This window comes from Pagrus major, chromosome 1, assembly GCF_040436345.1.
Source record: "Pagrus major chromosome 1, Pma_NU_1.0".
Classification (NCBI taxonomy): domain Eukaryota; kingdom Metazoa; phylum Chordata; class Actinopteri; order Spariformes; family Sparidae; genus Pagrus; species Pagrus major.
The window spans coordinates 13209514-13233190 of NC_133215.1; the positions used below are offsets into that span (position 1 = coordinate 13209514).

At 40.2% G+C, this 23677-nt stretch overlaps 1 protein-coding gene across 6 annotated transcripts in view; it reads left to right on the forward strand.

The window, feature by feature from the left end:
* The window catches only part of inpp4b (inositol polyphosphate-4-phosphatase type II B), a 253045-nt gene that overhangs the window by 176280 nt on the left and 53088 nt on the right, over positions 1-23677 (forward strand). For all 6 annotated transcript variants that reach the window (XM_073469338.1, XM_073469339.1, XM_073469340.1 and 3 more), the window contains 4 exons: positions 2476-2587; positions 6998-7067; positions 9621-9768; positions 17534-17664. In XM_073469338.1, coding sequence (XP_073325439.1) covers positions 2476-2587; positions 6998-7067; positions 9621-9768; positions 17534-17664 — 461 coding nt within the window. The remainder of the gene's footprint in view (positions 1-2475; positions 2588-6997; positions 7068-9620; positions 9769-17533; positions 17665-23677) is intronic.

Here is a 23677-nt window from a genome sequence, read left to right on the forward strand (position 1 = left end):
CACTTTCCTTTTTCTCATTTAGATGATCGTCATTGTGAAAGTTGTTAGACTGCTTTGGCCCACAAACTGCAATGTGACGGACAGTTATATAGATGGTTAAAGTCTATTCTACAGAGACAAACTGTCACAAGGTGCTGAGTGTCAATTCACTTTAATTGTCTGTTGATATGTTTTGAATAGACAGTACAGTCAATTTTTATTGGGCAAATTGTGTGTTTTCATCCTAGAAATAAAATTAGTTAGGTTTACAACTAAGTTAGCACAATACAGCAGGGTCAGCAGTGAAGACTGCTAATTCATTAAATCTTTTTTAGGTAGGAAAAGTTCCATGTTTTATTTCGGGGATCCTTAGTGGATGATATACTTTTAGTTTTCTATAAGTGTGTCTCTAAAGAGAGAATGTGGTTGTCCAGTTATTAGTCTGAAGAAGTAAGAATTGAATCTTGGTGGGAAACGTGTTTTATACAGATCATCTATCGGCTACAATGTAAAACGTGTTTGTAAAATTGCAAGGGAGGCTTTCAAAAGAAAATAACTGTTAAATGTAAGGCACTTCCCTGATAACTAATTATTTTTTGAAATGTGCCAAATTCATAGCGGACATTTTAAGCATATTATTTTTGTCACATTAACAAAGCTGTCTGATTAAGTGTTGTCATAAAAGAGATCCTGGGCCAATTAGATTTTTAAAAAAAGATGGGCTTGCAGGCAAAGAACAATCTGCAGATTTGTTTCTATGCCAGCGCTAACAGACGGAAAGAGAGGGGTGGAGGGGGAGGAGGGGATGTGGGAGGGAGACGAGCTTCTTTTCATCCACAGCTCTCACCAGATCCTTCAAAGTTAATTTGAGGTCAGTTAGTGTGCATGCTGAAAATTTAGAGAAAAAAAAAGTTTGTGTCACTGCAGACCAGACATCCTGTCAGGAAATTGACGTCTCTGCCCTTTTCTTTACTTGATTTTTGCAGAATTTGTACAGTAAACCAGCAATGTGGTGATGGAACAAAATCAAATCACTAGAATGAGCTGCTGAAGAGCTCCTTTTCCCCTCTAAGATTGTATCTGAACAGGTGCTGAGTTTACGGTACATTTGGCCGCAAATCAAAAAAAAATCACAATATACTGGATCTCTCAAAGGCATAAACCAATTATCTTGAAGCAATTCTATCAAAGTCTCTTCTGTCTGTTTAAATGGAGAGTTTCATTAGTGGATTGAGGCAGAGCAATCTAAAGAGTAGAGGGCCACTGTAACCCCTAAGGTTTGCCTTGGGAGGACTATCACTGAATGTGATGCATGTTAATCTCCATTTCCTCGATTATGTGTGGGCCAATGTCTGTACATACTGTTTGTTCAAAGTCAGGGTGACTTTCTTTTCCCGTGCTTCAGTCCTCTGTTGCACAGAGAGATGATGAGGAATGGGGGGAAACGGAAAGATGAGCAGAGGAGTAAACACTGAGACAGGTGTCTGGCAAGGGACGATGATTAGATTTATAAACCAACCAATGTTATTTTCTCTGCGTGGGGACTGCTGCAAGACATTTAGCGCTAACGGATGCTCCCAGTGTCCCACCGCAGAGGCACTTCCCCCTCCATCTCCCTCCTTGCTATCCCAAATCCTCCTCTCCTGTACGCCCTCACATCCCTCCCTACCTCTCCTCAGCATCACTACTTCCCTTTCCTCTGATCCCATGGGTGCGATTCGATTTTCTCCCTCGTGTCCGACCAAGATGGATTGGCCTTGAAAGCATCCTTTCTGCTTCCATCACCATCCTTGCGCTATCTCCTCCTTAGTCAGGGGTGTGTCATCCTTTCCCCCTGTCTCCCCAGACCATTGGCTGGCACATAACATCCAATATTTTCTCCAGCTGGAGTGGAACTGAACACATTAGGGATGGGTCTGTTAAGGTGATCATCTTGCTCGCGCAATGCCCAGGGACCATTTTTCTTCATTTGAGGGCGTCTGTCTTGCTGCCAATACTATGGATTTTCTATCAGCTCCTTAATCATGCCCCCATGATTGGGAAAGTGATTGGTCGGGCTGCCTGATATGAAAACTCTAGTATCAATTTCGTGTCTGTCAGGGCACATAGCCTGGGTTATTAGACAGCCATTTGAACAGTTATATGAAATGTTCCTTCCTTCACCCCCACCGACTTCCCACTGGAGCAGGCTCGACTTTATTCCGCATGCAGACGCTGCTGCAAAATCTGTCAGGAAAAGAAATCGCCGCAGTCCAAGCGTCTATTTCCTGATTGCACTTTTTAGTCAAACAGATTTATAATTTCACAACCTGTTCAAGGCTGGAAATTAGCTCATTAGATTTGGAGAGTCTGGGGGCCCAAAATGGAGATGAGTACTTTTTATGTCCATGGAGGCGTAGTGGTCAGAGGAAAAGATCATTTAACAGAAAATACTTTTATTCAACAGATTAAATAAAGATGCTAACTCTGTCTCACTCTCTCCCTGTTTCCCTGTAGGTCATCTGATGGTGTGTGCGCAGCAGGAACAGTGGTGGTGAGTCGTCTGAAGATGGGGGAGATGGAAGAGGTTGACATAGATCACATCACCACCGACATACCGTCACATAAGGTAAAAGCAGCAGAGACAAAGCAGGAGTCTACGTGCTGCAGATGCCTTGTGCTAATGCTAGGATTAAACCGGCGCTGCTCAAGTCCTCCAATGAGATTAAATAAACTTCAGTAAACCCTAATGGGGATTTAGAGCGTGTGTGTGTGTGTGTGTGTGTGTGTGTGTGTGTGTGAGTACATTTGGTTTGTGTTGTCTCTCTCTGTCATATATAGAAAAAAGATTAAACACAGACTGACCAAATTAGCATTCTGACACACATACACTTGACTTATTCATACAGGATTTTGTAGCCAGTCCTGCATCCTTCCCTCATCTGACCATGTGGAAGATATTTCGTGAATGTGGCTTTCCTGCCGCTTCCACCACCCCCTTCTCCACTCTAATCTCATACAATACATACCGCTTAACTGGGCTCTGAAGTGACTCACGTAATCAGGGGGGAGAGAAAGAGGAAGAAAGAGCATTCTCCTTCAGAGTTTGACAGTAAACCGAAGATTGTGTCAACCGAATGGGGTGCCATCTAACCACAAATGAAGTTGTATGTACTCTGATTTCACTTAATTTTCTTTACACGCCTAATGGAGGCAGATTTGTTGAACATTTGTCGAGTGAATGTGTGCTTTAGAGGCAGAGCCGGGTATTAAAAAGTAAAGAAGGAGCTTTAATGATGTTTCTGATCTGTAAAGGGGAACACTCTGATTTTCTATCAGCACAGCAAAGCTTTGCAAGGCAGCATGGAGACTTGCAGTCCTTGCCTGCTTTTGATTTGCTATGTACTGCATGTGTGTGTGTGTGTGTGTGTGTGTGTGTGTATGAATCACTGTCTTATATAATTGACCAAGGGCTTCTACATGGCTGACTGGCTTTCACTTCTGCCCACCCCTGTTGCTGGTGCAGGGAGGTTCCCTGCTAGGCTCCAGAGTGTCACTGACAATCTGCCCATGTCGCCTTGATGAATGTGTTGCTGTGTGGGTGTGTGTGCATGTGTGTGTTGTCACAGCACATTTCCCCTTGTGTGTGTTGTTTCTGTTGTAGAAGATGAGGGGAGGAAAGAGGGAAGGGATATGACAAACATTAGGGAGGGCTCACTTGAGACTTAAGACTCACTTGTGGGGAAGTTCTTCTTCAATTTACCTCAGTTGTGTGCATGTCTTGCTGCCTGAATGTACTTTGTGTGTGTGTGTGTGTTTGTGGGAGGGTCTGAGGCACTTGTTTGATCATTCCCCGTCATTGCTTGGGTGGCTGCTGCTTATGAATATCTCACTGACCCTGAAAAAAGCAGTCAGCTGAAACAAGAAAGAGACTCCAGTCACCTTTGATCTGGTCTCTTTACATATTTTAGTCATCAAAGACCCATTGAACACACGCTGTCCACTGCCGACAATTACAATGGGACTCCTTTAACAGCTGTGGCCCTTGGCTCATTGTTAATACTTTTCATTATCACAGATCTTACTTATATGCTTACTGAAATTTACAGATGCTAGTTTTTCGGTTTCAGCTGACACATTTATGTGAGCATGGGTGTTGGTTCTTTTTTTTATTCGGGATCAGTTTCTAAGCGGGGACAGGTGATGGATTGTTCCCAGCAGTCATTAAAGTCCTTTTCTGGAGACAGGTTTGGCTGTCTAGCTGTCTTAAATGGTTCATCAGAAAGCGCAGAGCTGACATACAGCGAGCACAAAAGATTGTTAGTTGTCAGTATTGCTTTGATGAGGAGTCCCAGACTTAATGCATCAGGAGGCATCGAAGGTTTCAGTATCAAAAGCAGAGGTATCATTGTGACAGAGACATATTTGGCTTTTATGAGCAGCAGAGAGTACAGATAAAGGGACATTTTTTACACTTTTTGTTAAATTAACTAGCAACAATATGCTACATTAAAAACGGACAACATCAAAATAACATTGTGAATCAATTATTTTTTTTCTTTTGCCTTCACAAAACACAAGAACAAAAGTTTAAGGAACAGTTTGTTTATCTGCTGTAACCTAACCTTTAATCATTAGCATGTACAGTACAGCTACATTACATGTATTTAATAAATGTGGATACAACTCAAAAATTGCAAGAATCATGCAAGTACTGTACATCAACTTCATCAAAAGTGCGGAACTGCTTAAACCCGAGACAGAGTTGTGTTTGCCAAACACATTGGTTAGCCCTTTTCCCTTTTCTCAGGGGTAAGTGAGAGCAAAATAAGCTTATTTTTGTGTTATCTTAACTGACTAGTGCTACACTTTAATACAAGAACAATGCTGTTTCTTAATTACCGTGTCTTCTACATGCATTTAGAGTTTCATTAAGTTTCTTCCCGTGACCTGCAGTTTTAACCTCATTCTCAAAGCACAATATCATGTATGTAACCACCTGGAGCATGTTTAAGACAACTTTTACAAGATTTCCTTTTTGAAAAAGTTAAGTGGAAACATTCAAGTCAACCAGAGACAGTGATTTGGACACATGGAGCCAACGTCAGCTTAAAGCTGCTGTAAGTGTTGTTGTCGTTTTAGCTAACTCCCTGTCCGTTTTGCAGTTAGTCATCCCCTCCCTCCTCTCTATATCACCACACTTGTATGACTCCTTTCTTATTTACGAGGCAGCTCTCTTTGCCTTTTTCTTTTCTTCAAGCATCATTCTTCTCTCAGTATATTTGGCTGTATAAGCATCACCGGGAGCGCTAGGATCAGTAGCTTTCCCTGTTCTGCCATTGCCAGTAAACTGGAGGATCCTGCTCTCTGCACATTTAGGGGCAGACAGGACCGCCTCTTTATGGAGTTGTTCTCTGTCCTGATTGGATAAAATGGTCAGGGTAACCAGAAAATGTATTTTTTTCTTTTACTGCATGAGCAGGGGGAGGACAGACATGGGCTGGAATTACTGTTGGAATATAGAGCTATTTAATACTTATTTTAATAAGAAAACAACGCTTACAGCAACTTTAATTAGAGAGCTAGCTAGCTGCAACTTATAAAATCTGCCAGTGATAGATGTTACTGGCGAAATTAGCAGTCCCCAGCCAAGAACTAGAAAATGCTTTTACCTAGGTCTGCCTGAAATCGAAGACCCTTTGATTTAAAAAACAAAGAATTTCGAGCAGTAAATCGGTCACTGGTATCATTGTAAACTGCATATGTACTTTATAAAATGGAAAGTCTCACCAATGAAGCAACAGTAACAAAGGGAGCTTTCCATCAATCAATTGTGATGAATTGGTTCATGTGAAAACCAATGAAAATACTAAAGCAAAATGGGTTTGGGAAATTTCCATTTTGGAAAATTGAACTGTACATAGTGGTAAATGTAGCATGAGAGTGTTTCAGGAGGAGGAGTTCCTCCTCACTGGTTCACTGAAGAAAAGGAAATATAGCCAATAAAAATAATAGGTCTGTTACCCAATAACACATTGTAATTGAAATATTAAAATTGTGTGGTTCCCCATCTGTATGAGATAAGATGCGGTAAATCAAGAGCACACATACACGTACAGAACAAGAAAGTATTGTTTTTGGTTTTAATTATCTCATTTGCTTCTGTAATCTGATGTTTATTTTAACAAGCATACTGTAACGTCCTTGTTGCTTTGATGAAAGTGTTGTTTCTGTGCTGTATGAAAATGCACAGAATTTTATGAGAGGAGAAAAACTATACTATGGTGAGTTAATAAAGACTGAAATGGCAGTGGAGGTTATAAATTACCAACCCAGGGAGTGAAGTCACAGCAGGTGTTTTCCTACAGCTGTCACCTGCTGTGACATCACTGATTGCAGCGATGGCAGAATTGAAACACTTCAACTAAAAAGAGAGCGGTGCAGCAGCAGCAGCTGTTTCCTTTATGTGATTCTATATGGGTCTAGTCTTTATATATACTGTAGTAATTGTAATGTGCATACAGTAGCTACCATTTCATGTAGTTGTACTGAAAGAAATGCACTGAAAAATCAAACTAATGCAAACCAAACATGAGTAAACTATTCATGCATTTTTATTTTTACAGTAGTTTTAAAAAATTATGTAAAGCACTAATGTGCGCATGTTTAGAGTTTCATGTTTAATTTCAGGTAAAAAAAAATCTGATGTTTCAAATCGGTAAAAACTAAATTATGTTGTCTCGCCATCTTGAATCAAACTAGTTTAACACAGTACTTGGGGAAGCAAGCCTGACAATAATGTTATAATTCTTCGCTCATGTTTTCATGTGTATAATTTTCATACCTAAACTGCCACAAAGCTGTGACAGGAAATATTGGTCACATGCTTTAATTGCTTATGGCTGCAGTCATGAGTAATAGTCATGATCAAAGCCCAACTGCTTCTTAGAACAATATCATCACTGTTGTTGTCTCAACAAGAACATTTTGACGTTAAGTAATATTTCTGTTTCTCTGCTTCTGTCCTTTTCCTCTCCAGTGTCCCGTGGTTTGTGAGTCTGCGTCCCATGCCTGCATCGACAGAGAAAATAATCCACTGACAGGGCCAGGTATGTTTTCACACCTGTAATGTCTTTGCTGATTACATGTCAATTTAAAAAAAAAAAAAAAAAAAAAAAAAAAGGGGGGGGGGGGGGGGGGGGGATCTCTCTTTTCTTCCTACTTATTTATAGGTTTCTTTGTCCACTGGAAATAAAAAAGTTATTTTTACAGGATAAAGATTCAAAAACTCACCCTGTGACTTGGCTTCAAAGGAAAGCTCGCAATACTTCACAGACTCTTTTGTAGTGTTGTTAAAACCCTCCAGCATTCCTCTTTATATACAAACCACTTGATGTATACAATTGACCTTTAACTGCCCTTGAAAATCCTTAGCATGAACAAGATTTGAAGCATCTTTTTTGTATCATATTTGATTAAATAATTATATTTTCCCCGCTTATATTAAATAAGAGTCTCATTTTAAGGCTGCAAGAAAGAGTAGTGGGAGATAACTGACAATGAAGAAAACCCTCAAGGTTCTTTGTGGACTCACTGAAGACAAGCAAAAGATGCCACACCAGCTGCGTGAGACTAATTTGGTGGCGACACAGAAAGCTAGCTCTCCCTCGCTGGTAGAAGAAGAGAGAATTGTAGAGGGAAACTGAAAAATGTGTAGACAGAAAAGGGATAGACTTGAAAAGGTCACGACTCTTGCTGTGTTGAAACTTCACAGCCCTTGTTCAGAGGAGACTCTGGGAAACTAGTTTTCTTTTTTTCATCCCATGCATTCATTTGTTCCACAGATCCATTTTCTCTTTTATTCAGATTCCCACCACCTCTCTAAGCTCCTCAGCAGCCCCACGCCTGTTGTCATGGTGTCATTGTCGCTCACTGTTTCTACTGTGATTAGCTAGTGAACTGCAGCCCTGTTTGCAGGTGCACATCTGCAGCCCGTCAAAACAATACCTTCCCTGCAGACCCCGCCAGATTGAGTAATGCAATTTTGTCTTCCACTTTTATTACCTTTCAAAATGAGCATGCAGAGAGCGGGGAGATAGGGGAGCCCACGCACAGCACATCTCGGGAAGTCATTTTCTTAAGAGGTGTCGGGAAGGGAAACAGAAGCTTCTGATTGGTGGTCAGATTAGTGTGCTGACTGGGGGGAGTTCAGGGGTTAATCTGCTTCTCCGACGGTGGTGGAAGTCAGCAACTGTCGCTCTTCCGATTAAGGTTGTGCCTTCACCCCACTTCTCTCCATGTGTCCCTTGCTCCCTATTTATTTCAGTCATCCATTTCACTTTCTCTAATCCCCATGCCAACAATGTCAGAATATCCTATTTCATTCAGTTGCAATTATGAATCCTTTCTGGGGTCATTCCAGGGCCAGGCTTAACCTAAATCATCATTAATTCCAACATCAACTTCAGCATCCTATTTGTGTATATTTCAAATTAATGAAAGAAAATTCACACTTGTCTTGTTGGCACATTTTTTACTGTCTGAAAGACTTTTTTTATTTTATTCAAATGGTTACCCAAACCTCACTCTCTGAAACACCTACTAGACCTACTAGGCGTTAGCACATCCCATGTCATTGCATCTTATGTTAGTGTCCTCTCACCACATAAGAACTCACACTGTAGTGCACCTTCTTGAACCCATCTGCATTGAAGGGCATCACTGAACTTAAACACTGGAGGAGAAATGACGTAGCACCACGAGGATTAATGACTCGGGCACTTAGACAGATGACTTTGATAAAAGGACAGTCTGGGGCCAGATCAGGCTACAGCACAATATGAAGGGTTTGGTAGTGGGAGCCTTCTCTGTTCTGTCACCGAGAGCAGAAGCGTAACTCCCACTTTTAAATTCAAGCAAAAACATTTTACTGGTGCCATGCATGTTTGACTGCCTAGAGCGAGATTGTCAACGTCTCACCCTGGGTGCTTCAGCTCCGACTTACTGAGTGACTTCCTTTATGACTGCAGCTCTGGAAACGAAAAGGGGTAGTAAACACTGTTCAAGGCGCACAGCTTTCTTGCCCTCTGCTGCCAGCATGCAGATAAGAGCATTAGAGCTGTTTTTCGTTTCCAGCCTTCGATTGCTGCTATTAGCCACTCTCTGCAAAAATGAAGAAGATGGTTCTGCGTCTGAATAGGTTTTTATGGGCAAAGTGGATAGTGGAGTTAGCAAGGAAAGTTTCAGAATAATTTTGCCCGGCTGTTGTATAATAAACAAGCAATTAAAATGGAAATGGAGGAAATAAAGGGGAAAAGATTAAGAGAACAAGGTCTCTATATTTCAGTATGTATTCTAGTCTGCTCTGCTGCCACTGAAGTAGAAAGAAAGTGAGAGAAGGCCTTGGAAGATGAGAAACGCCTTATCTATGGCAGACACAGTTATTGATTATAGAATTTAATTTGTGCTTCATACCTCATGTGACTTTTGAAGAGTTTCTGTCTGTAGCATCCTTGACATTGTCAAAGTTGGTTCAAATCCTCCATTTTCTCTTTCTAAAATGTAAAAAAATTGATATATCTTTGATGAGAACCTGATTTGTTTTTTGCTGCCTCAGATGGTTCAATACGCCTTTCTTCCCTGCCTTTGTCTCCCTCTCTCAGTGTTCAAGAACCCAGTATGCAAGGTGTACAGATTTCAAACAGTGGACAGCAAGTGGATGCTTGTGCGGGAACAAATGGAGGAGTGCACATTGTCCTTTAGCATCCCCAAACAGCTACTCTCCCTGTATATTCAGGAGGACATGAGCAGGTAAGTCACTTTGAAATCACACCGTAGATCCTGTGGATGTCACTGCCAGCTTTCTCATTGCATCAGATAGCTCATTTCCCGGTTGTGTCAGCATCAACTAACTAGCCAATGGAGAACAATCAAAAGTTCAAAGTAATACTCCTACCCGGTGCTGCCTCATTATGTGTACAGTAGGTATGTGTCGTTTCTAGACCGTCTTTCCCGACCCAGCTCGCTGATGTAAATGATTGTTTAAAAGTTCCGCCTATATTTGGAGAGGAGTGAATTATTCAGACCTGCTTAACACTTCAAAAGAGGCGCCTATATCCGTGTATTGAGAAAACGAAAAACATTCAACACACTCATGCACACCTTCTCCCTGTCCTCTCACAAAGCATTGCAAGAAAGCTCCTGGAGCATCCTGCCACAAGTGCTGAATTGGACAAAAACTTTAAGCGTTATAGTTAAGTATGCACGACAATATCAGGACATCATCGATATTGGCTGTTAAAGGCTTTAAAATGAAATATCAGCATCGTCAAATGAACCTTTTCCGCCAATATGACAGGCCGATAAGATGACGCTGTAACTATCCACATGTGACACAAACTGTTGACTAAGTAGTTTTCTTATTTTGCCCAGTGAATGTGTAAATTTTGAAAAGCATTGTATGTCAGCATCTGCCAGTGGGCCATCACGATAAGAGTAGCTATAATAAAATGCTAAATCTGCAATTCTCTGAAATTATGTGGAAAAAATATGTGCATATTTCAGCACTGGCAGTCGGCCAAATTAATTGAAAAATATCAGAATATTAGATTTCTGCAAAAATCCAATCGTGCACCCCCTAGCTATAATAATTCAGTCTTGGTTAGTCAGGTGACACCTGCAAGTGAAGGTTAACACTTTAGCCTCCGAGTTCAAACACTCCTCGAGCAGCTACTTTGGCAGAAGTACAGCACAAGACCAACTGATCCATTTACAGTGCAGCCAAACTCATGTTTTAATAAACAAGTCAATCAATAATTGGCCTTTTTCCATCATGCCATGAGCAACCACAGCCTGACTAAATTCCTACAGTGCGAGCAGTCTTCCAGGTCACAGTAAAGTTGGTTACCTTTCTGAGGAGCCTGCAACGCTTTTCACTTAGTGCAGTGTCTCCTTTTTGTTCCATTACTCTCTTCAATATTTACATGTGGTCCATGCCAAAAATGTTAAATTTCATGTTGTGGGTTATAAGTTTAATAAAAAAAATCTGTAACACACAGTAACTCCAATTAAAGTCCTGTTCAGTTAATACTGTGTGAGAATGAGGGCGTGTTAAGACAAGGTCAGAAGGAGGTGATGTTTCACTAGTCTCTGTGTGTGCGCCCGTAATTAGATCAAAGAGTTCCTTCCCTCAGGGTCGACCACTGTTTGTCAAGGCAGATCATTACTCAGCCGGCCTGTTGTCCCTAGCAACCCCTTCTCATACATAAAACACAAACTCGTCCGTACACGCGCAAACACAACATACAGCTGAAGAGGATTTCTTTATAGGCACAAAAAGATGATCAGAGATTTTGATGAACTTGGAACCATACACAAAACACATAGAAACAATCTCACGGCTGTTATTGACCGACTGACTCGATAAGCTTTGTTGTCAGTTTACCTGTCAAACAGATGTACTGGAATCCATTCACATTCCGAGACGGTGGCTCGCACATGCCGTCTCTCAGTATCTTTAGCCCTACTTTCTGTTTAAAAAGATAATCTGCATCACAAACTGATAATTCCAAATCGCAACTAAATTTAGAAGACAATTATATAATATTTATTAAATGTCTTATCTGTATAATACAGCTCATGAGCACACAGCAGTCTCCAAACCATGACTACCATATACAACATTTGTTTATTAACAGGCATGTGTACTGTATCTCCAGCTTGGTCGCTTAAGCACCTCTCCTATAATCCTCTTTAAATGTTGTCTTTCTCCACAGTGCTTCTCCATTTAGCCGATTCTGTCAGCACAGCCACACACTGGTGCTAGCTCGATGCTTTTAATGATTCAGTTAGTGCTGCAAAGTTGTGAGTGCAGCGGCGGATGGTGGGTGGCTTAGTTTGCTTCAGCACTCTCCGATAATCTCGGATGTTTCTTCCTTCTGTTTGTTCGCTTTGATGTCTACAGTCTTGTTCTAATCTAACTCTGCGAACACAGAGGTGGCTGATTTTTCTTCCTTCCTCTCGTGAAGACGCTGTGATGCCTCTCATGTGTGTGTGTGTGTGTGTGTAAAGATAATTAAGGCATGCGTAAAGTGCCAGTGCGTGGGTGTCGATTAAACCCCATTCATTAAGAGCTGTCAGGTTTCTCATTAAAGGAAAAAAAAAATTATGTCCCCTTTCCTATTAATAAACAAGTAGTGTGATTGTGTATGAAGATCGTACAGGTACATATTGACATCAGGCTCCCCTGTTTTCAGTTGTTGTGTACATTAAGGATCAGAATTAATGATGGTGCTTGTGGGATGCAGCAGGTTTTTTTTTCAGAACGAGCTGCATGTGTTGTGGAAGAAGGGTTTGCTTTTCAGTCCTCTCACGCAGTTTTTATTGACCCCTCACACAAAGCCCTCTGTGATTAAATTGAACAGGCACTATAACGCACCATGAAATAAAGGTGCCCACATGACAGGTCTTTGCTCTTCAGGAAATGTATTGTGTTATCCCAGCCATCCGTCCAAGTCAATTTTAACACATTGCTGTGCTTGATTTTTGTCCATTGTTTAATTTTCTTATATCTACATTGTGTTTTAGTTGGAATAAATGACTAAACTGTGTCAGCTGTATGATTCATTCATAGTATTGTATTTAATCCTACTTTTGTGTGAAAAATTCAGTGTGAACAGGCGGTACTAATAATGTGGTCTTGCTCATAACGAATTAGAGTAGTAGAAGTAGAACCTGTATGGGTTAGTCAATGTCAAACTAATAGAAAATTAGTTTCAAGCAAGATCTCACTTTAAAATGGGTAGAATATGGGTTGTATTCTGAGTTACAAAAGATGCTTAAAGGTAGGGAAGGAGATTCTGGAGAAAGATAGTTGATTGTTGAGTCTCATTCCCAGGTCGTCAAATACGGATCAGTCAGTAATAGTAATAATAATAATAATGATAATAATAATAATAATAATATCAATATCAACAAAAACAAAACAAAAATACAAGAAATGTACATATATACAGAGCAATAATGCCACACTCAGAGCGAGGAATTAAACAGAATCAACCATCTTTCTCCAGAATTGCCTTCCCTACCTTTAATATGTGTACTTTAACATAGTGTCACCATTATTTATCTTGTTCTCTACTTTTTATCCACTTATTCCTTATCTCATAGTTTGTCTTGTTTGGAAACTGCAATCAGCTGCATAATCCACTGAATTTTTCGAAATACTTACTGTTTTTTAGCCCTAACAATAGACCCTTTTACAGTTGGTACACAATGATGACGACAATTATGTTGCTCATTTTGAAACAAGTTAGTTAATTTAAAGTAAGAAGTAACATCATAATTCAACTCTCAGATACTTTTTTATGTATAAACTGTTTATTGGAGCACTTTTTGATGTGACAGTAAAAGACCTGATTGACCCTCTTTTACATGCATATAGTTAATCAACCTAGCCTTACTCTTATCACACCTCGCCCCAATCACACCTTTACTCTTTCCAAACAATAGCACTCTGATTAAGGAGTTGATACTATATCTCTCTATCCACCATCCCACTGCCTTGTCACCCTCATTTAGCAAGCAGATATGTTTGTCTATTATTTTATCCATTATCTATTATTTAGGGCCAGGATCGTCCTTCTTGACCTCCACTCCAGACTTCCCGACACAAAATAACAGGTGTCTCATGAGACAAAAGTGTAGTTTGACACTGTGATCTTCAAATAGCAGTGGCTGAGAGGTACATTCAGAGGATATTGATTATTGTGAATGGTTGCAATCTCTTAAAGAGCATTGTGGCAATCTAGTACCATGTAAAATTTGATATATATACCCAAAAATTAAAGAACATCCCCCCTTGATTGGTTAAAATTGCCCACTTATGGTAGTAGGGGCCACTTCAACTGAAGTGAGCATGCTGGAAACAATATGTTTGATTGAAACTAGAGAGACATGTGGCATGGGTATACTCAGACCTGACGAGCTGGGAAATCTATCTCACTGCTGTTGTACTGATATCATTATCTTGTTCAGCCCTAGACTACCAATAGCATGCATCAGTGAGAGAGCTGTGATTTTTTTTTTCTATCTAAGTTGTTTGTTTTTCTCTTTTTATGAACTGATGCAAGATTTTTCTTATCATTTCAAAAGTAGGAGTTTTGAGCACTCTCATTTATAAAGATACTAATCTCATCTCCAGAACTGTTTAACATACTTTTTGAATAAACATGTGTATTCATCATTGGTCTCTGTTTAAATCCCTTTATAATTAAGAATGCTTTCAAGCTCTATTTATATGCAGATAGGGAAAGGAGGAAGGAAGTGTTATGCATGCCTGTTCTGCTGCCGGTAGTTCTGTAAGTTCCTTTTGCTCATGGTAATCTGGAATGTACTTGCGTTGTGAGGAGGCCTCGTGCCTGTCTCCCTCTGACATAAGCATAACTTACTTACAACCACCTACAGAGCATGTTGGCAGAGTTGCCCAGCATGTGGCGCCTCTCTGCCTTGAGGTTGTTTCCAGTTTTGTTTAAAATCTACAAGAGGCGAGAGGTGAGGAGAATGTCTCATATGTGATCTACCATTTGTTTTACAGCCAGTTCAGCTGTCGTTAGCCAAACAAGAAATCTGCATCATCTAATGTAAAATGCGAATGTTTGCTGTATGTATCTGTAGTTAGCTGCTGGCACACTGAGCTTCACTGGGTGAAATCACCCAAATTAGAATAAACAAACATGTTTCTCAGTTACCTTTTGTGTTACCAACTCTTGCAGATAGTTTTGGTTGAATTTGTCTAGGTTTTAACCCAATCGGTCACCCAATGTCGGTAATAGACGTTTCTGCAAACCATAGATTTGTTGAAACTTTCTATGAAATTTTCTCTTTCATGTTGTAACAATGCTGTACTTATGATCTGGTTAGGTTTAGGCACAAAAATCACTATGTTAGAGTTAGTAAAGGATCATTGTTTGGCTTTAAATACCTGTTTTAATTGCCACAAACACAGCTGGCAATGTCCTGAGGTCTCTTTCAAAATATCCAGTGGTGTAATGCTTACAACTATTGAAACACAGTCTCGAAGTGTCACTGACTGGGCAGCCTTCTCGCCAGTATGTCAACCACCAACCCCCTCACATCTGGATACGACAGTCAGATATGACACATATTCTAGAAATGTCGATATGGTATGTAGCCTATGACATGTACAATTGTGAATGTATCAGTGATTTGCAGAAATGTTAACTGCCAACATTTGTTTCTGGTGACTGGGCTGCTGTCCTGCAATTTCTTGTTATCAGTACATATATAGAGACATCAATTCAGTCAGCCAACTCATGTGGAATATATTAAAATGCAACTTTATAACATCAATGTTTGATGTGAAGGCTCTGATCCCATCACTCCCCCAAAAGTAAAACTTCAGCACAGCACTAGGGAGCGACAATACTAACTCCCCTTCTAGAAGAAAGTAGACTTAGAACCTACAGGTTGATGCTGGGGTGCGGGTCTGGCTTTTGAAATGCTAATAACAGCAGCAGTAGCAGCCACTAACAGCATACCATTCAGGTGAACAGTGTGGCAGCAGGCAGGCAACTAAAGAGTGAGCAGAGTACTGATGGCTGAACTTCACACTGTTTTTGATGTATCATGCACTGAGAAGACTGTGAGTGTAGTGTTGGACTTGAGTTGGGCAGCCTGAACCAGCTCGCAGGCTTCACTTCATTAAGCTTGTATTGGCCAATGTATCAGTCTAGCTGTGGTACTTTAACCTTACGCACCAGATGGTTTGTTCCACAAGACCAACTGAGATATCCTCTCTAGAAACTGTTTGGAAAAGTTCGGGCCCTTTCAAATAATACTTGGCAGGTGATTGGATGAACCATCTGTCTATCACAGGCAGACTTCAACCAGTCAGGTCAACGAACCATGAAGGAGAGCACTGCCACCAGTAGAGCCAGTGGGTAAATCAAGCTGTTACTGAGCACAAACATCTTTTACATCGAGAAAAAGCACCAATGCCGTTCCTTGTCGTCATTCAATGAGCTCTTCTCTCCAGTTCTGATATTACTGATTCTATAGCAGCATCTAACCTCTTGAGGAGCCACTATTGTTGTTTTCAAACAAACAGTCTCTGGCTGGCGGACACACCTAAACCACGACTGTAGCTTCATGAATCCAGCTGGTAGTGCTTGCAGTATTATAATACATTTACAAATTCCACCACATAATGTCTTTCCCTGGATGACTCAAAGACCGTGCTGTACTGTAGACAGTTGTTATTGGAACTACTTTTTAACAAAGAAATAGTCCCTATGAAACTGTGGACAGCATGAGTGGAAGACCACAAGAGACACATATTAAAATATATTTGTTTTCTTTCTTTTTTTTCTTGTTTGTTTGTTTTTTGTGTGTAATTTATCTGAACCCACCCCATTAAAATGTGGTGGGTTTGATCATACAAATGACCTTGACTCATTCTGTCTCTTTGTCTCTGGCACCATTTCTATCACTGCTGTGTTTTGAAATACTTCAAAGTGATCTAAAAATATCTTACTTACCTGGAGGAAACAGGGAAATAGTCTGGAGAGGCTTTCAGCACTTAATGCTTTGTTGTCGTAGTTAAACTACAAAAAAAAAAACTACTACATTATGCATTCAAGCAATTATGCCTGGTCTTAACAACAAGTTGAGCCAACAAGCATTTTTACACGCAGGCTTTCATTTGAAGACGTACAGTATACAAATTGTATGAGGTGTAATCACTGAAAATTGGGCTCATTATCATGAAAGCAATGCATAGGTCCATCTATTTGTTATCCTGAATACTATATTAAACCTCCTTCAACCTCTAATCTGGATGGTATTACTGCAATTTACTTTTAAATGATCCTGGAGGGCTGGTTTCTGAATGATATCTGTCCATCTGATGTCGCCATTCACATGCAAATGATGAGCCAATGAAAGACACTGTTCTTCCTAGTAGGAAATCAGTCTCCCACCCCCACCCTCACACACAAACACAGACACACACTCCATACACCAACTATTATTACCTAAAGAAAGAGCACAGATGATTTTGGCCTCAGGCAGCTGGCACATAGATGAAACAGAGGCAACTGATCGCCCCAGTGACACCAGTAAAGACTGTTTTATAAGTAATGGCAGCAGAATGGTAGAAGCAGGGGAGGAATTTGATAGGGCAGAGTGGATAAGTGGGCACCAGCTACTAGCCTGAGGTTCAGAAATGTGTTTATCTGGCTCAGCACAGGGTGCTTCGGGACGTAACTGTGTGTGAATGTGTGTCTGGTTCAGTGTGTGCAAGCTTGTGTTTGTGTTATTCATTTGTTAAACCCTAACTAGAAAGTTGAGAGAGGAGGTTTGGGGAGCATGTGTGACCAAACACTAGATGTAGCCTTACATTATACTCAATAGTTTTTCTCCTTTAAATAAGATTGTTTTATGTCTACTGTCTATGTTTTAAACACAGAAGCAAGCCAAGATTTGTGGACTTCATCAATGATCTTTTTAATAGCCATTAACACCACAAAGGTCCTAATGGATCTGTGTTTATCTGCAGGGTGCAGGACCTGAGGGAGCTGGGGGAGCTGTCTCCTCACTGGGACAACTTAAGAAAAGAGGTGATGACACGATATGGAGGAATCATCAACTCCTACCAGGAGACTCTGGCTGAATTGGACAAGATTACTGGTACGACTGCACCCACTACTAACCTTTACATTCATAGCTGTATCAACAAATGCTCTCATGCACATGTGTACAAAGGTGTTTTTTTAAGAAAAAGCTTACAAAAAGTACACAAATCCAAGCACCTTAAATAATAGGGGCTGGACAGAAGCACTAGTGACACTAGATAATGCTCCCTTGCACGCTTATCACCTCCAAAACATTGAATGGAAGTAATATATATTCATAGGAGCATTATCTAACGTGCAGACTTTGTGTTTGTATTGCACAAAGGTGTTTTGCTCCGAATCACGCAAACACACTTGGTTATGAAATTGGAGATGTTTGGTGCGTGGGAGTCATTGTTCAGATATGATTCTGGTCCAGCAGATGAAAATCCTTTTGTTCTCTTCTTATCATGGTTTGTCCTTGGATGTTCAGAAAAACCTGTTTGTTTTTTTTTAATTTCTCCAAAGGATTGAGGGTCAACACATTGTTGTACTGTGAACAAGAGGAAGTAGAGGCTAAGGTGTGCAGATGTCACTGCATACCTTATCAATCAACTAACTCTCTTTTCAGTAGTAACATTCTGTCTAAAAAATGAATGTTTGTAGTGGTTAAAGTAGTCTCTTACTGTATGTGTTGTCCATAAATACAGAGGGTTATACAGGGGTAATTAGGAGTGCGTTAGGTCTGTAATCTGGGCTGACTTGCCCCTGTGTTGATTCTGTTGTAACCCGATCAAACTGCTGCGGCAGCCCCTAATCTGTTAGGTTAAGCCCGAAAAGAGAACTTTAAGTTGAAAGATGAATTCTGGGTGATTTCAGTCAATAGCAAGCTTTAGCGAGAGGTACGTTCATTTATCTACTTTCTGTCAAAGAGTTTCCATAGCAACACAGGTTTCATCAGGGGCAATTGAAATGTGTGTGCCCGTGTGCTCTTCTGCATTTTGTGAAATTAACCGTTTGTAGAGCACACAAAAACTGACAGAAAATCTCAAAAACATGAGTCTTGCATCTCATTTACAAATATTTAGTGTTCTACTTGGTATGCAGATATCTTTTGCACACTTTCTGCAGATGTTTTACATAATAACATTAATCAACTCAGTTAGCTCTAATGTGAACACAGAAAGTAATTAGGCTGTTTCTCTTTTGCCTCTAACATTGAACAAGGAAACATCGGACGTGTGATTAAACCGCAGAATGCCACTGATGAGCGGGTGTTTGAGATGTTTTTAGAAATATGTAGGTGATGTTTTTGTTGTGTTTATTTATCACTCACTACATACCAACAGTGCACATATTATGTTTACACTAGGCATTGTCCTTGTACTGGCACGAGCCCTCAAAGACACAAACTCCTTTTACTGTTCCAAACAACAGATGTTAGGTGTTTGTATTACTGTACTGTAATTATCTGCTGTTGTCCTCAACTTAACTCATTAAATTGTTACTAATGAAAATCTTAGCAGGAACAACAAAACAGACAAGCTCATACACTGATCGACCACTCTGAATTTGTTCCTTTTCCTCTCTACAATCTCTTCCGATGCATATATTAACTCGCTGTGAACATAGGAACATTATGGCTACTGATTAATTTTACTCTGATTTACCCTCATCCCTATAATGAGATATTTGTCTCTGCTGCTTTTTGCTTTGCACAGCTGATAAGAGATGATGGTGCTAAGCCTCTGCACTGCCTGCCTGAGCTCTGAGGGAAGGAGTTAAGGACGAGGGGGAAATGGATAATGTGGTCTTGGTCATTATGGTTCCTGACAAGTCCCTTGTGTGGCCCAGATGCTGCAATACATGTAGGAGCCCCTGTCTGACTCACCAATCTAATCTAGCCCTGCATTAACTTAACAGGATGATAGACGCGGCTAAACAAGTCAGGCGGACAGGCTGCTGCAGATTAATTATTGATAAGTAATATCATTAAAACAAAGGTGGAGAATAAAGTTGGAGGTGGTTTGAGTTCGAAGACCAGGAAAGGGAGGTGAGAAGGATCAGGGAAGACAAGGACAAGATGATTACTGAAACCAGACAAATGGTGACCAAAAAAAAGCAGTGAGCGGCATTTGTGTAAGAACTAGGATTGGGCAATATCCAGAATTTTAAATCACAATATTGTCCTTCCTAAAAATCGCGATAGGCGATATTATAGGTGCTGTTCGCTTGGAGGGTCCAGCCAAGCAAATGGCGCTGGGTGATGGACGCTGAGGTGAGACCAGAAATTTGTTGTGTTGCCTCGTTTAATTAACAACTGGTCACAGCAAAGACAACATGTAGTCTCAATCAAATTCCATGGCTTGCCATTTTCTCACACTTTAAACCTGAAATATTGCCAAATTAGCAAGCTGGAGTTCTTCATGTCTGTATGTTAAAGCGCTGCATGGATGCCGCTACATCACATTAATTAACCTGTGGTACCCTCTCAAATATCATTGCCTCAGCTGCCACAAAGGCGGCCATGCATTTTCATTTCAAAATAAAAGCCCGAAGATGCCGTAACAGTTGTTCAATATTGGGGAAAATATTGCATATGATGGCAAATATACCGCAATATTTGTTAATATCTAACATCCCAAGCTGAGTCAAAACAGTTGAAACAGAAAAATCACTGTTCTATTAACTGTTATACACAAATAAATACTCTACAAATGCATTTAAAGCACAAAAAGGATACAAAATATAAAGAGTTTGTGTTTAAATTTTGAATTATGTTTTCAATGTAGTTCGTTTTGCAGGACTTCACGTGGCTCTGAGGATTGCTGTCCTTAAATAGGATTATTTATGCATTTATATTAACTAGAGGCTGGCTCTAATGTATGTATAATTTAAGGTCAAACCCGAATCAGAGGGATTTTCATTTGCAAAAGAAGAATCAGTGGTCTGTGCACATTTCAGGGGTCGGATGCAGGTTTTTCCTTATTTTGCTGTTATTCAATTGTGTTTCATAAGAACAATAAAGCTGGAGAAACTGCAGGTAGTAGAATAAGATTAAGAGGAAGAGAAGCAGTCCGTTGGGAGGATGAGACAGCGTCCCCATGTTCAGGTTCAGCACCCTCACTGATTCCATTTTATCCATTTTTAATGATGAGCTGACCTCAGCAAACACTTCAAATGCTCTAATAACTGTATTCCATTCATAAATTAATCATCCCCGCTTTCATTGTTTACCAGCCGGCGAATTAAAGGCACAGGCGTAATCCTGTTAGCGTGGTGTTTGTTGGACCTCCAATACTGCCGGCACTTCTCTGCACAAAACTGTCAGTCACTCTTAAACTCCACTTATGGGATAACTACAGCTTAAGGCCCAGAGCTTCGTATTGTAGATTAAGGCTCATATCTTACTTTCTCTCTTTAGTATCTATATTAGAACAGTAGTCTCTGCAGTATGCTGCCTCCAGGAAGCATGTTCAGCCGTGGTGTGCACAGATATTTTGCAGGTTACTACAGTAAACATCCAAACATATTAATAGAAAAGAAAGGCCCTTAAAAATAATTACTGAAGACAATTTGGATGTTGGTAAAAGGACATTGTGCTTTTAAACATGACTCACTGGCTGCTCACACACAGCATGTGTCCAATCCTCCTCTATGTCTACAACATATCTAACTGTGAATTGATTAAAAAGCCTGCTGTGTTCTTAGTGCCACAGGACCATGAAGATGAAAACCCTCTACATAGTTAAACAGACCTGCACTGATCTGACAGACCTCACTTACAAGCCACTGTTTTTCCGGTGCTGGTTGCTGTAGTTTGTGATCTTGTTTTTTTCCTCTCAGCTTGTCCTCAGGCACCCAGGCAGAAATTTCTAAAAGCATAGGATATTGGTTACTCAACTTCTGAAGGATTTAAAGGACTAGATAAAAGTGACTTAGAGCAAAGAAATGACAGGAAAAATTAAAAGAAGATATAGTGGGCAGATGTTGGTCAGGCCTGCTGGCAACCAGCCCTTCTGTCACATAGCCAGCCCACCTGGGCAAACAGATGGGGATCTGATATGACTAATTCATCTAACCTACAACGGTCACTAGCTCGATTAGCCTGGTCCCCAGAGCTCTAAAGCCAAATGTGGAAGCCCACTGAGCAGCGTTGACAGCCTGACCATTGACTTCAATGTTAACCTTTGGAATTAGCTCCTCCTTCTCCTAGCACATAAATGTGTTTATGTACACTGAAGACACTAGTTTAATTCTAACTGGGTGAATACATTTACACAGTTTACTTCACACTAGAGGTCTGGCACTATGGATGGAAATGTAGGTCTGCAGATTGAAAAATCTTAACAGTTGGATGGATTGTATCATTTTAAACACTCATGGTCACCAGCGGATGAAGACTACTGACTTGGCCTGACAATGGTGTTTCTGGTTTTTAATTTTCACATATTTGGTGGACTGCTGTGAAATATGCAACGGATATTTGAGTTCCCTAACAGGACACAAAATTAGCACCAGCCACCAGCCAAATGCTGGTAAAATATGCAAGTGGCTGGGAAATTTCCTTTACTTCCCAGCCAGAAAAACAAAAGTTATATATTGAGTGGCTGGTAAAATTTGAACATTCACTTGTCATTTGGCCATTGGACAATAAAGTGAATTTTTTTACCCTATCTCTAGAGGACACATTTTAACAACTTTGTGATCCTCTCATTTTATCTAGCGCCATCATCACATTCTGATTCCAGGCCAGATACATGCAAAATTAATGACATTCCCTTCAGTCTCAACTGTACTTTGTGTTTAATGGTAATTAGCAAATACTAACATGCTCAACTAAGATGGTGAACCTAGTTAATATTACCTATTAAACATCAACACGTCACTGTGAGCATGTTAGCATGCTGATATTAGCATTTAGCTCACAGCACATTGTGCCTATGTAGAGCGTCATGGAGCCAGTGGCATGCCTGGAAAGCATGTTAAGCAAATGATCACATCGCTTGCCCTCTGGGACCTCTCATAGGGTGCATGTCTTGGCTAGTTGACATCATATGTGCTAATGGTACAAAGGTATACTTAGTACTGTATGAATTATTGAACGTCCTAATGTTTCTCTGGTGCTTATACTGAGTGCATTGACTAAGAAAATGATTTACGAAAATGGCGAACAAATGCGTGCTGTGGTTTTCATTGAGTTTGCAGCTGCAATCTGTGTGCATTTGTCTGGTTTCTAAGGCAGCAGCTCATTAGGCAGTCAGCTCCTGGTCTGCGCCTGGTACAGAACCTCCAGACGCTCAGATTGTATATTCAGTGGTTAGAAATGGCATCTGTTTACATTTGCACTTTTATAAGCAGTAGCAAATCTGTTACCACCTTAGGAAGATGATATGATTGATTTCCAGTGCTTGAAAATAATAAGCCACATCACTGTCAAAAGTGTTATCTATTTCTCAGCAGCTTCAGGATCATATGCGGTAATGGAGTTGCAGTTTTTTGTCATGTTTAGCCAACTTGCCAAAATGTTAAAATCTGTGGAAGGTAAAAGGTTTTCTCACCTAGGTGATATGTGAAAATAACCCTTCTGCAGCACTGACGCTTTGATTCGTGCAAACTGGTCTGTTGCTTCAAGCCTAATTAAGAACAGGACATAAAAGAGTGTTTACTGCTCTGTTTTTAGCTCTTCTCCAACACCTTTCAGTTCATCTGAGTTACAACACAAATCAGATGGAAGACATGGAAGGTGTAGATACTGATTTTATCTTTTTGTCATTATGCTTAACATACATTGTGAGCTTTGGTGCAGGGAACATACTCTGCTTTATGTTGCCATACCAACCCAATTTCCAGAATGAATGTTAACTAAGTATGTTTCTGCAAAACCACAGATAAGTTCAAACTTAACATTTGTTTATGTTGCAACATTTCTTTAGGTTCAATTTTCTATTTCTCTCTTGTCACAACACTGTGCTTGTACTCTGCTTAGGTTTAGGCACAAAACACAGACTCAAACTGTGGTAATGCTAATTGATATATCTCTCCTCATGAAAGTTTTTATTCATCAGGTTTTTCCTGTTGATAAAAGC